Source organism: Ranitomeya variabilis, chromosome 4 (genome assembly GCF_051348905.1).
Source record: "Ranitomeya variabilis isolate aRanVar5 chromosome 4, aRanVar5.hap1, whole genome shotgun sequence".
In the NCBI taxonomy this organism is placed as follows: domain Eukaryota; kingdom Metazoa; phylum Chordata; class Amphibia; order Anura; family Dendrobatidae; genus Ranitomeya; species Ranitomeya variabilis.
The window spans coordinates 305,383,691-305,397,414 of record NC_135235.1 but is presented as its reverse complement, the minus strand read 5'-3'; the positions used below and the strand labels follow the sequence as shown (position 1 = coordinate 305,397,414).

At 42.2% G+C, this 13,724-nt stretch overlaps 1 protein-coding gene across 3 annotated transcripts in view; it reads left to right on the top strand.

The window, feature by feature from the left end:
- The window catches only part of PLEKHG5 (pleckstrin homology and RhoGEF domain containing G5), a 264,891-nt gene that overhangs the window by 198,973 nt on the left and 52,194 nt on the right, over window positions 1–13,724 (top strand). Inside the window, exon 1 of one of the 3 annotated variants that reach the window (XM_077250375.1) lies at window positions 10,300–10,735. The exons of the other annotated variants lie outside the window; for them this stretch is intronic. Within the exon in view, the coding sequence (XP_077106490.1) occupies window positions 10,442–10,735 (294 nt within the window). The 5' untranslated portion in view covers window positions 10,300–10,441. Of the gene's footprint in view, window positions 1–10,299; window positions 10,736–13,724 lie in introns of those variants that run through there. 3 annotated transcript variants of the gene reach the window in all.

Below are 13,724 nucleotides of genomic sequence, written 5' to 3'. Positions count from 1 at the left end.
TTACGCGGGGGGGCTAACATTCTGTGGGGCTCTGTCTCTTATCAGGAGTTTAAGAGACCAAGGCCGTCTGATGGCATTGTGCCCCATCTTGTGTACATTGCATGGCTTCATACTTTTAATAGTGGCTGTGCTTGGTATGGCAGCACACTAATACTAAGCTGTAATACCAGGCTAGCCACCGCTAAATGTACAGAAATGTGCCTTGTAAACAATGTCTTGTAAAAAATGAAGTTGAAAGAGGAGTTACTGACGTAATAAAATTCAGGTTTCTCATTCTGTCCCATTGCCACCTTGTGTATAACATCCAAACCCTCGCTCTCCTGTATATAACATCTGGCTCCTCGCAGTGACGTCTTCCTGGTCTAATGTGTGATTGAATGGCTGCTGGTGCAGAGCTCACTGATATCAGCGCGGTCCTGTTAGGTTGAGTTCACACTAGTTGTTTTTTCAGATTTTTTTTAATGCAAATTGTCAGCTGCGTTTTACAGTACTAGCAAAGTCTATGAGATTTCAGAAATCTCTTGCACAAAGCTTGTTTTTTTCATCAGTATTTTGTGCTTTGCATCATTTTTTTGCACAATCGAGAACTGGTATGTCACTTCTTTCAGCGTTATAGCGGCATTTTTTAAGCATTATTCACCCATTGAAAGTAATGGGTGGTCAGTCTATCTATCTGTTATCTATCTATCTATCTATTATCTATCTATTATCTATCTATCTATTATCTATTATATATCTATTATCTATCTATTATCTATTATCTATCATCTATCTATTACCTATATATTATCTATGCATCTATCTATTATACACTCACCGGCCACTTTATTAGGTACACCTGTCCAACTTCTTGTTAACACTTAATTTCTAATCAGCCAATCACATGGCGGCAACTCAGTGCATTTAGGCATGCAGACATGGTCAAGACAATCTCCTGCAGTTCAAACCGAGCATCAGTATGGGGAAGAAAGGTGATTTGAGTGCCTTTGAACGTGGCATGGTTGTTGGTGCCAGAAGGGCTGGTCTGAGTATTTCAGAAACTGCTGATCTACTGGGATTTTCACGCACAACCATCTCTAGGGTTTACAGAGAATGGTCCGAAAAAGAAAAAAAATCCAGTGAGCGGCAGTTCTGTGGGCGGAAATGCCTTGTTGATGCCAGAGGTCAGAGGAGAATGGGCAGACTGGTTCGAGCTGATAGAAAGGCAACAGTGACTCAAATCGCCACCCGTTACAACCAAGGTAGGCCTAAGAGCATCTCTGAACGCACAGTGCGTCGAACTTTGAGGCAGATGGGCTACAGCAGCAGAAGACCACACCGGGTACCACTCCTTTCAGCTAAGAACAGGAAACTGAGGCTACAATTTGTACAAGCTCATCGAAATTGGACAGTAGAAGATTGGAAAAACGTTGCTTGGTCTGATGAGTCTCGATTTCTGCTGCGACATTCGGATGGTAGGGTCAGAATTTGGCGTAAACAACATGAAAGCATGGATCCATCCTGCCTTGTATGGAGCATCTTTGGGATGTGCAGCCGACAAATCTGCGGCAACTGTGTGATGCCATCATGTCAATATGGACCAAAATCTCTGAGGAATGCTTCCAGCACCTTGTTGAATCTATGCCACGAAGAATTGAGGCAGTTCTGAAGGCAAAAGGGGATCCAACCCGTTACTAGCATGGTGTACCTAATAAAGTGGCCGGTGAGTGTATATCTTATATATTATGTATCTATCTTAGCTATCTATCTATCTATCTATCTATCTATCTATCTATCTATCTATCTATCTATCTATTATTTATCTATCTATTAGCTATCTATTATCTATCTATCTATTATATATCTATTATCTATTATCTATCATCTATCTATTATCTATATATTATCTATGCATCTATCTATTATATATCTTAGATAGATAGATAGATAGATACATAATATATAAGATATATAATAGATAGATGCATAGATAATATATAGATAATAGATAGATGATAGATAATAGATAATAGATATATAATAGATAATAGATAGATAATAGATAGATAATAGATAGATAGATGGATAGATGATAGATAGATAGATAGATAGATAGATAGATACATAATATATATCTATCTATCATCTATCCATCTATCTATCTATTATCTATCTATTATCTGTCTATTATCTATCTATCTATCTATCTATCTATCTATCTATCTATCTATTATCTATCTGTTATCTATCTGTTATCTATCTATCTATCTATCTATCTATTATCTATCTATCTATTATCTATTTATCACCTATCTATCTGTCTATCTTTCCATCTATGATTCCAGTGTTATGGAGGATGGAGGTTGATAATATACAACTCTGTTTTTACAATAAAGCAGACTAGTTAATGTAATTCTAGATAAAATAGTGGAATAAATGTCTTTAATTGTAGCAGATTGTCAGTCCAGTGTAATGCTCGTCTCATTATGGCCGGTTATACCAGTGTGGAAAGGTTGGTGAGATGAGCAGAATGTATTTCCATTTCCTTGAGACAGGAGATTAGATGCAATTGCTGCCATATCTTGGGGATGACGCTCCGACATACTCCGGTGTCACCTGCTTTATGGCTCCACTGTGCACTGTACAAGGTTGTACCGCTGTGCTGACGGCAGAATAAATACGGAATTATGGCTGATTGCTCATTGCTCCGGGACTTTGCTCTTTCGTGTAGTTACTCCACCCTTCTCTATGTCGTGTGGATGGTAAACCTGCTTCTGCTTGATAAAGAGACACTAAACCTGCAGTCTATTACTGTGCTGTGAAATGCAATGTATTATTCTCTGTTATCAGCCACGTCAATCGGGAAAGAAGCTGACTGTAATGCAATATATGTCTTAAAAAGAATCCCCTCCGTGATCAATACTTTATCTTTACAGCTGAAAATCTCTTAACAAACAATAGAATTCCTGGAATGTCTATGTGTTGTTGGGTTATTATCACATATTCTGGATTATCGGTTGGTCATATAAAGTGTAAAATAATTTTTAAAAAGTCCTTTAGTCCGGCGCCAACATACCCTAATATGTGCCTGGATCAGTCCAATGAATAACACTCATTTGTAATGGTAGATCTCTTTTAGGAGGGTGGTCCTAAAAAAAATTGTTTATCTCCTAAATCTGCTACTTTCCCTTTTTTAATTTCTGAAAGCTTCTTAGTTTCTTTGTTAAAAGCCCCATACAGTGAAGCCCCGCATTGTCAGAATTTCTAGATGATTAAATATTGACTCTATTTTTTAGTCTATCATGTCTGTGTGTAAAGTGTATTCTGCAGTTTGGACACTAGGTGGTGCCATACCTGATTTGTTAAACATTCCTATCCCGCACCCCAACTGGCCCTTACATCTTCCTATAAGTAGGGAGCAGGCGCTCCAAATGCTCTGTACCCCAAATAAAAGTTGATTTGGTTGCTTTATTTCTGATGACAGGTTCTTGGGATGGTCGGTGGATGTTTTTGGATTCTCCATTGTGGTTATTTGAGGTCCATAGTTCAGACATCATAGTAAATCTTCACTATTTATTTGATTGACTTAGGACTGGTTTATTCAGACTAATCCGCAAAGTCTTTAATGTGTTTGCTGATCGCTTTCCCAAGGACTCCTGACTGAGTAGTAAGGAACATAGTAATTCATTATGTGAAAGCAGCCTAAGGCTATGTTCACACTGAGCTTTTTGTTGATGATTTTGAAGCTGATCCACTTAAAAAAATACTCTTTGATACGGATTTTGGAGCAGATCAGCTTCGAAATACACATGAAAAATTGACCTAAGGGTATATTCATGTAATTTTCGTGTAGGTGGGAAAAACCAAAAACACAATTTTTTTTTGTTGTTGGAGACTTTTTTTTTTCCTGAAGTGGTTTTAAAGAGGTTTTTGAAGCGTTTTTAAAATCTCATAAAAAAAAACCAAAAACCTGACAGTATGAACGGGGGAAAAAAAGTGTAATTTCCATTGAAATAAACAGAGATTTCAGAGCGTACCTGAATCGGTTTTTGATGTGGATTTTGGAATGGATCTGCTTCAAAATCCTTAAAAAAAAATTGTGTGAACCTAGGATAAGGCTGTGTGCAAAAAAACGTCTTTATGGTTTTCGTAGGCGAAGCTGCTTTAGGTGAACCCCAGAGGTCTATTTCTAGCAGGAGATCCACTGGCGGTTTGGTGTCATTTCTGCAAGCTGGCGTCTTTTTTCTATTATTTATAACTAGTGAGTGGGATACGAGTGTGGTTACTGAAACCAGAAGTGGTTAAAAGAAGTAACAAAAGGATGAACATGTCCATAGCGATGTTGTTTTTACATTGCTGTCCATTATGTTTATGTTTCGCAGCGCTTCTTCAGGTGGTTTCCTGATGGAATCTGTCAGAGAAAGCATTGTGTTTTTTGGAAAAAATATGTATGTGGTCAATTTAAGGAGCGCTATGGCTATAGAGAGCACTGCATTGTTAGTGGTAAACAAACCTTTTATTAAACCACTACGTGTTTTGACAGCGGACGGCTACCTTCCTCAAAAATAACAGAAGAGCATCTGCAGACGGCTGATCACTGCCTACTTTGTGGGAAATTTCCCATGAGTTTCTGACTCGCTACAACCCCATGTAAGCCTGACTATAGAGCAGGGCAACAGCACTATCTGTGCCTAGGACAGCATAAATATCTGATACCACCAACTTTCTCTTAATGGCTCGTTGGTGGAGGAGATGATTGGTGGGTCCACACTAAGTCCGAGACTCTTGGTTTCCATACGGGAATCATTCATCTGGGTGTGGGAACGCTACACGGAAAGTGTGGCCTAATTGTGAGTGACTAATATGATAATTGCCAGTAGATTATAGTCCTACATTCACTTGTAAACAGGAACTGGTGGAGATGGGACATATGTGGATGGAGGAGACCCTGACTTTTATCATGCTTCAGTCATGGGGGCACCCTGGTGGTCACACCAATCGTAATAAAGGGCCCCATACATATTGGATGGTTGTCATGAGACGGATGGTTTGTCCGGCAGTTATCTCGCCCATACAGAGGAGCTCGCTCTACCTATACCTATACACCCCCATGCTCTAAGATATCAAGCTGAGAATCATCATTGCAGAAATGTAATGTAGAGTGTGTATCTTTTTCATCTGTTAGATGTTTATGAATTTCATGAAGATCTGACCACTAGATGGCAGTGTTCCACTTTAGATTATCAGTTACTTTTCAGCACATGCACATTACATGGATGTCTTCCGAAACTTCAGATTTCGCCACCAGGATATGTGGGGGTCTCCTGTAGATATAGTGGACAGGCTTCCTTCACCTGTACAGCTGTAACCAGAGTCCCTGGAGTGCTAGTAATCCAGATCTTCCATCTTTAAATGTCTACAGAAGGAGAGGAGCAGTGCTGTAATGCTACTAATGTGAGTACTTGTTTGCCGGAGAAAGCCATCAATTCTGCTGCAGCGCCACCACAGTAGAAGTAAAGCATTGCACCTTCCCCTTATCCTTGTAGCGCATCAATGTGAATGCTGGACACCGCCATTAACCCAGAATTCACTAACGTAGCATTGAAATAAGTTATCTCAACCAGTGTTTTATTTAAGCAACGCACTTTGAGTCTTAAACATCAGAAAATTCAGTCTTGAAACGCGTTGCATTAATAAAAACTTGATTTTATGTTGTCATTTTTTAAACTTCAGTTTCGTTTGTTGCCACTCTCCTCCCTGTTGGCGGAACAGAACAACCATCCATTTGTTTGCTGACCTCCCACTATCATTAGGAATTTAAAGACAACCTGTCACTTGCCATAAACACATCATGTTTATTCCTGGTGTAAATGCCGCTGTTCTCCTGAATCTGGCAATGTTTTTCTTTTGTTTCTGCTCCTTTCCAGTCCCGAGATATGACCTCCTCTTCCCTATATGTAAACCTTGACTTGTTAGACAAGTGGGCGTGGTTTACAACTGTTTTTCTCTCCTAGTTGGCAAAGATGAAGGCCCCTATTCATGACATTATACATGCCAGTCCTAATGAAGGACCGGTTTGGAGTACGATTCATCAGAAATAATGAAGAGGTGCACACTACTACTTTCGCACACCTTCTCAGTGCTGTGCACCTCCATGATCCTCTCCAGAAATGCTACTCCAGTAACTGTTATGGTGTACAGAACACTGCCGCTATTGATGGACTTGACAGGCAGGCATTGCTACACCTCTGTCACCCCGGCTGCACCCATTTTGGTGGAGTTGCCAAAAAGTAAAAACACCAAAAGTCACAACATTTTCATGCAACTCAGCGTCGGAAAACATTTTGCAACTTTTCAGAGTGTTTTACGCCAGTTTTCTACCACAAAACACTTCAGTTAATCATGGCCTAAATTTATATACAGGGAAAGGGGGTCATATTTCAGGAATGGAGAGAAGCAGGAACAAAAAACAACAGCGCTGGATTCAGGAGAACAGCGGCATTTACACCAGGTGAATAATGACTGATTTATGGAAAGTGACTGGTTCTTTTATTCTACCTATAGATAAGACTCTGCCTGAAGTGTCTGACACACATGGCTGAGCATGCATCTGTGTGGCAGAGGGGCAGCAGCAGAGATAGCAGAGGGGAAACAGGAGAGACAGTGGATTGGCAGCGGCAGAGATAGTGGAGGGACAGTACAGAGATATCGGAGGGGCAGCACAGAGAAAGTGGAGGAGCAGTCGCAGAGTTAGTGGAGGAGGCCGCACAGAGATAGTTGAGGAGCAGTGGCAGAGATTGTGGAGGGGCAGTGGCAGAGATACTGGAGAGCCAGCGCAGAGATAGTGGACTGGCAGTGGCAGAGATAGTGGAGGGGGCAGCACAGAGATAGTGGAGGGGCAGTGGCAGAGATACTGGAGGGGCAGCATAGAGATAGTGGAGGGGCAGCAGCAGAGATAGTGAAGGATCAACTGCAGAAACAGCATAGTGGCAGCACAGAGATAGCAGAAGGGCAGGGCAGAGAAAGCGGAGAGGCACAGAATGCAGAGGGGCAACAGCAGAGAAAGTGGAGTGGCAGCACAGAGATAGCAGAAGGGCAGGACCAAGAAAGTGGAGGGGCAGTGGCAGAGAAAGCAGAGGGGTAGAGATAGCAGAGGGGCAACAGCAGAGATAGTGGAGGGGCAGTGCAGAGATAGTGGAGGGGCAGTGCAGAGATAGTGGGGGGGCACCGCAAAGATAGTGGAGGGGCAGAACAGATAGTGGAGGGGCAGTGGCAGAGATAGCAGATGGGTAGTGGCAGAGAAAGCAGATGGGCAATGGCAGAAACAGCCTAGAGACCATCACAGAGATAGCGAAGAGGCAGGGAAAGCGGAGGGGCATCATAGAGATAACACAGGGGCAGTGCAGAGATAGAGAGACAGCGCAGAGATAGTGGAGGGGCTGCCCAGAAAAGGTGGAGGGGCGGCACAGAGATGGTGGAGGGGCAGCGCAGAGATGACGAAGGGGCAGCACAGACATGGTGGATGGCAGCATCGAGAAAGCAGAGAGACAGCACTGAGATAGTGGAGGGGCAGCACAGAGATTGTGGAGGGTCAGCGCAGAGATGGTGGAGGGGCAGCACAGAGATGGTGGAGGGGCAGCACAGAGATGGTAGAGGGGCAGCACAGAGATGGTGGAGGGGCAGTGCAGAGATGGTGGAGGGGCAGTGCAGAGATGGTGGAGGGGCAGCACAGAGATGGTGGAGGGGCAGCGCAGAGATGGTGGAGGGGCAGCGCAGAGATGGTGGAGGGGCAGCGCAGAGATGGTGGAGGGGCAGTGCTGAGATGGTGGAGGGGCAGTGCAGAGATGGTGGAAGGGCAGCACAGAGATGGTGGAGGGGCAGCACAGAGATGGTGGAGGGGCAGTGCAGAGATGGTGGAGGGGCAGTGCAGAGATGGTGGAGGGGCAGTGCTGAGATGGTGGAGGGGCAGTGCAGAGATGGTGGAAGGGCAGCACAGAGATGGTGGAGGGGCAGCACAGAGATGGTGGAGGGGCAGTGCAGAGCTGGTTGAGGGACAGAGTGGAGATAGTAGAGGGGCAGCACAGCAATAACTGTCGTACAAATGAGCATTTTGTGCCTTTTGCCTCGGTGACACTGATCAGCTGAGTGTTCGTACCCATGTTTCATCCACACATAGAATATTTGGTGTCTGTTTCCTCTTTAGATTTACATTAATTAACAGAATTCATGGTTGTTCAGGTTGAACTATAATTGTGGCTTATTAGGTTCACATTCATTTCGTGCCGTGACCTTTGGATTCTACCAACTGTAAAACACATGCGTCCATGAAAGTATATTGTACTGTATGTAAAGGGTACCTCCTGTAAATATTTCAAAATGAAACCTGGAAAATGTGCCAATTTCATAATCTGCTTTTTGGATCTCTTCTCGCTGTCAGTGAATGGGTGCAGTGAAGGTCTACGTCCTGTAGATACAGCTCGGTCCTGGCCATGCCATGGAAGGCTTGTTAGCAGATCTGATAACTGTAAGGGCAGCACAATGATGCTTCCTATTCAGTGATTGCAAGCAGAGATATCGGAAAACATGAAGAATTGATACAGGAGTAATATTGTAACTTTTTTTTTGCAATAAGCATGTTTTAACTGTAAGCAGAGAACTCCAGACATGATGTACACAACATGACACGACTGGATACATGTAACATCTGTTCGCTACAAATGGAGCTGGGCTGTGAAATGTCTCGCCGTGCGTCTTGTGCGTCACTCGTTTTTACTCTTTACACAGCGCAGATTATTTTAAACACAATTTCCCCAAACAATTTTAATCACTGGCGGTAAATATAAGTCTCAGATCCTCCTCTGATGTAAAGCAGCGTCTACCTGTCTGGGAAAGCCACTAATACGGCCGACATTACTGCTTGTGGGGAGGAACGTCACAACTTTCATAGGCTGGAAACTCCTGGCAAATTTATAGGGTTATGTACTAATATCTCCATATTGCTGTTTAACATGTTGCCCAAAAGTCTAGAAAAACTGGGTGACAAGTGGAAGCCGTAAACTGCACGTCATCCCTGCGTCAGGGGAGCAACCTAGTGTCAGCGCTGAAATCAATAGAGTCTTGCAGGGGTGAGGATAGGTTGCCATTTTATTTTGTACCATTTTTTACTCGTGGGCAATATTCTTAAAGGGAGTATGTCAGCCTAAAACGACTGTTCAAACCAAGCACAGGCGCTACAATGAAGCCTATGCTGGAGCTCCCTTCAGATGGAGTGTAGAGCTGCGGCGTAACTACCATAGGTGCAGGAGTTGCAATCGCGCCCGGACCCTAGAGCCTAAGTCCCTTTAGTCTATATGAAAAGACCAATACTATTAAAGACTTGCTATAATTGGGGGCCCCTTGGGAGGTTTTGCTTTGGGGCCCATGAGCATCAATTGACTCCAATAGCGCCAAGAGTCAAACCTCAAGCGATGTGATATTGATGGGCTATGCTCGAGAATTTTATAAAACTGGAGAACCCTTTCAATACCATAGAAAATGCCCTGCCTACAAGTCCAAAAGTGATCGCCAGTGCCTTTGGCCATTGACCCTTGAGTATTTTCCGTTATAATTAATCCTTTAGGCTTTTGTTTTGTGCTTTTCACTTAAAAAAGTAAAGAAAGAATAAATTGGGTTATGTTAGAGCGTCTAATGAAAGTAGATCAATCAATGGGAAAGAAAGTCAGGGGCAGATGTGGACTGATCATTTTGATCATTGTTGCCAATAGGACAAGTCAAGAACTTACTGTAGTGACAAAGTTTAGGCTTGGTTCACATTTATACACTGCATACAGTCTGAATTATTTAAAAATATATGCCAGCATATCCAGAGCAAAAAATGGGCAAAAAAATATTCTTTTGTCAGGTTTCCATCAGGTTGCATTTTTTTATGTACAAAAAATGTAGCTGAGCACATTGTTTGGATCCCCCCCAAAAAAATTATTTTTTTTTTGCCATTTTTCTCAATGGGAGTACGTTTCAATACATGTAAAATGTATATGTTTCCCTCAAAAGTTATTTATGTGAACCTAGCCTTATCAGTAAACCCATAAACAGGTCTCCATGGACATCACAATCAAAACAGCTAAGCACTTCTAATTGTGTTGAGGGAAGATTGCCCCATATATTCCCATCTGTCAGTAGATTCCTCCTGCACTAATAGTATCAAAGGTGAATCATGCCGGTGAAGCCTTAGTCATCGCAATAAGTGCTACTTGACACAGACAGTCACATCTCAGAAACACAGAGAGGTTGGATTTACATTGCCAGAGCTGGAAGCGTGAGGAGCTGTATGGACATGTTCCAAATTTGGGCCATTTTCTTTTTACTTTTTGGCAAACCCTTTACATCATTTTTGGGTCGGTGAAGAAGTTGATACCCTGATCTTCAAAAAATTGGAAATATACCTTGATTCTATTCTGAAAAAATGAAGGATCTATGGACCAGGACGTGGAACGTTCAGGAAGAAAAACCCTACAGCCTTGCCGGAGAGAGTTATCTGAAAAACGTCACAACCTTGAATTACTGCCCTGGCACTGGAACCGGCAGTGACATCGAATTAGTGGTGGCCACTGGTTTAGTGGCGGCAAGAATCCAATTGTTTAATTCCAACACTACGGCCAAGAAAAAGACTCCCGACAGCATTCAGAATGGACGTGTGTCCAACCAATTCCTGAAGAAGTCTTCATCTCTGGAGAGAATATTGGACAAGAACAATGAGGTAGAGGAGAAATTAGGTCAAGGTGTATGTGGCTTCTGATGAGTGCTTTGCATGGGAAGATCAAGCAGGGATACTCTGAATAATCCTTTAATGATATGCCTTGTTATTAAGAAGGCTTTGCGGAGTTACCTGCCTTAAAGGGAAAGTAAATAAATCATGACAATTCACAATGTAAACTGGGGCCATAGGTTAAGCTTGTCAGTTGTGTTTTTGCATTGTTGGTTTGGGACCTTTCGAGACAATCGTTCACTCTAGTTGTGAATTTAACAAATAAATTACAAAGCGATTCAGCCTGAACGTAAGAACTGGACTGCGCCAATGTGAACGGGATCTTATTAGCGTGAACCATTGCTTTTTATACATTTTAGGGGATCAAGAGTAGGTATGAATCAGAGTGTTAGGACATAATAGGGAGTCATTTATCATTGATTTCCCGGCAGAAAAATGGTGCATAAAGTCATTTTTTACAAAGGGATAGTCCAAAAAGTGGGTAGTGTTTAGCAGAGCATATGTGTCCAAACCCTGCCACCATACTCACCAGAAAATGGGGTGAATTATGGCACAATTCTTCTCGAGCTTTCTGATTCTGGCACATGCATTAAGGAACTTCACCCAAGTCCTATATATTAAGCTCAACACTGGAGACATATGTTGTCCTTAAAGGGTTATTCCCATTTCCAAAATGCTATCCTATTATATAGTAGGTGTTATAATAATAATATTAGCAAATCCCTACAATTAGAAGTATAGTATAGTTTTTCTGATTCTCTATGTCTCTTTCCTCATCTGCAGGCATTGCAGGACCTTAGGTATCCATGGTTACGACCACTAACAACTAGCTAACTCTCACTATATCAGTGGTCGTAACCATGGATACCTAAGGTCCAGCAATGCCTGCACATGTGGAAAGAGACATAGTGAATCACAAAAACTATACTACATTTCTAATTGGAAGTATTTGCTAATATTATTACTATTTTTACTACGCCTATTACATATTGGGACTGGATGGAGATGGGAATACTCTTTTAAGCCGCCATATACATTAGAAGATTGTCAGCTGAATGACGGTTCATCCAAGCATTCTTCCTGGCATCTGTCTCAGCCGACTCTCCCATACACAGGAATGCTCGTTCGGCCAATCGATGAGACATGTCTGGCAGCCTATCCTTGGGAGACAAAACGATCGGCAGTCCAAATTTGGACATGTTCGATTGATATTTCCCCCAACAATTGGGCCTCCGTAATGGTGTTTTCTTAGGAGCCACTATGAACGACTCGATAACCAGAGACCAGCTGTGATTGTTATTTGTTAACCATGAACCCTCCTATGACTACGCACCTCTTGCTGATATAAATTGTGAGGCACATTTTGAGGAAGAGTCCTCCTTGGGAATTGACCCAAGTAAGTAAAATGTCATGAAGGCTGTTTTGAGCTTAGCAGCAATGATGGAGAATGGAAATGAAAATTAAGATCTCCAGAACTGTGCATGAAGAATAATACATTTTTAAATTTTCGTCAAATGCAATGCCCCCTTGTTCCAAAGCTAAAACTCCATTGAGTCTGGGCTGGATTGTAGAAAGGACAAGAAATAGCCATTGCCCGTGTGCTCTTCTGACCACTGATCACCTTGTCTTACGTCATATGCAGTTTACTTCAGGATATGTGATCCGTTCACCTTGCAATACGGATAACACAAAGTAGCTTATCACAGCCATGTAGTGCGAGGCTGATAATGGAACCAGTGAAGAGTATACTGGTTTACTAAAGGTTGACCAAGTCAACATTTTTCAACCATTAGGCTGCCCACGATTGCTCTATAATGACTTCTACAAGGTCTATTGTGGGTAAAGGTTATCTGTTCAGACAACAGTGGTTTATACATTGGCAAACACTAGGTCTGCATCTGTAATCCTCATAAGTGCTCGTTCAGATGAGTGTATTAATTGCCTGCGTTCTGTCCGTAAGCAAAACAGGTGGTGTACAAACACCGCAAGGACCAATGCTAGTCAGTGTTGTCCTTCACATGAAGGTTTCCATAAACGGATGGTCTGCCTGTAAAAAATGGCAGCATGCACTACGTTGATCCATATTTTGGATCGGTTTCACCCATAGGGTGCGCAAAAAAAAAACGGATCATATACAGTTACCATCTATATGCAATGAGTTTTTCATGGATCCATTACAATTATTAACATAGGAAAATGTATTTGACCGTTATTATTTATTAAATTGTTTATGTACAAAATGGACATACGGATGACAATATGGGTGAAAAATCGTTTCTTTTCTGGATGGTTAAAGGACGATTTTGCATACGCTCGTCTGAACCAGTCAATACCAGGATCTTCTGGTTAGATATGGAAAAATATGTCAGTATTGATGAAGCATGGTTTGACATTACCTAGGGGAAGACCTTGGATCTGTAGAGATTGCATGTCCACCCAGGGGCATAGCTAGGGCTGTGGAATCGGAGTCGGTGTCCATTTTGGTGGAGTTGGAGTCGGTATAAAATGGATCCACTGGATCCACCGTAGACTATGTCTTCCAAGAAACCACACTACATCTAGAAAACCGCAGAATCATTATGTTGACCCCAATATAAGCTTCTTAAGTAAAGACTCCGGAATTATTGCCATCATGATCATTTACATCAGTTCTATGGCCAACTGTAGAAAGGAATTGCCTTTACTGCAGCCTTATTGTCCTACAACAGCATCCATTAACCCATTATCACCTAATCTGCAAGAAGGTAGTGGCACCTACTAGGGGCATTTCTCCTTCGCAGTCACCAGTGCAGACCTTCCTATGGCTGCCTCTCCGACTCCGGCAGCATGTTACACATCTGTGTTACTTTTCACAAAAATGGTTTGTTCCCGGAATTAATAAGGAGTAGGTTTTAGTGCAGCGTCTGAGAGCTTGGAGTTTCTTATTACACTATTAGAAATCTTGTCACCGCCATGTCAGACAGGCTCCTCGTCCAGATAT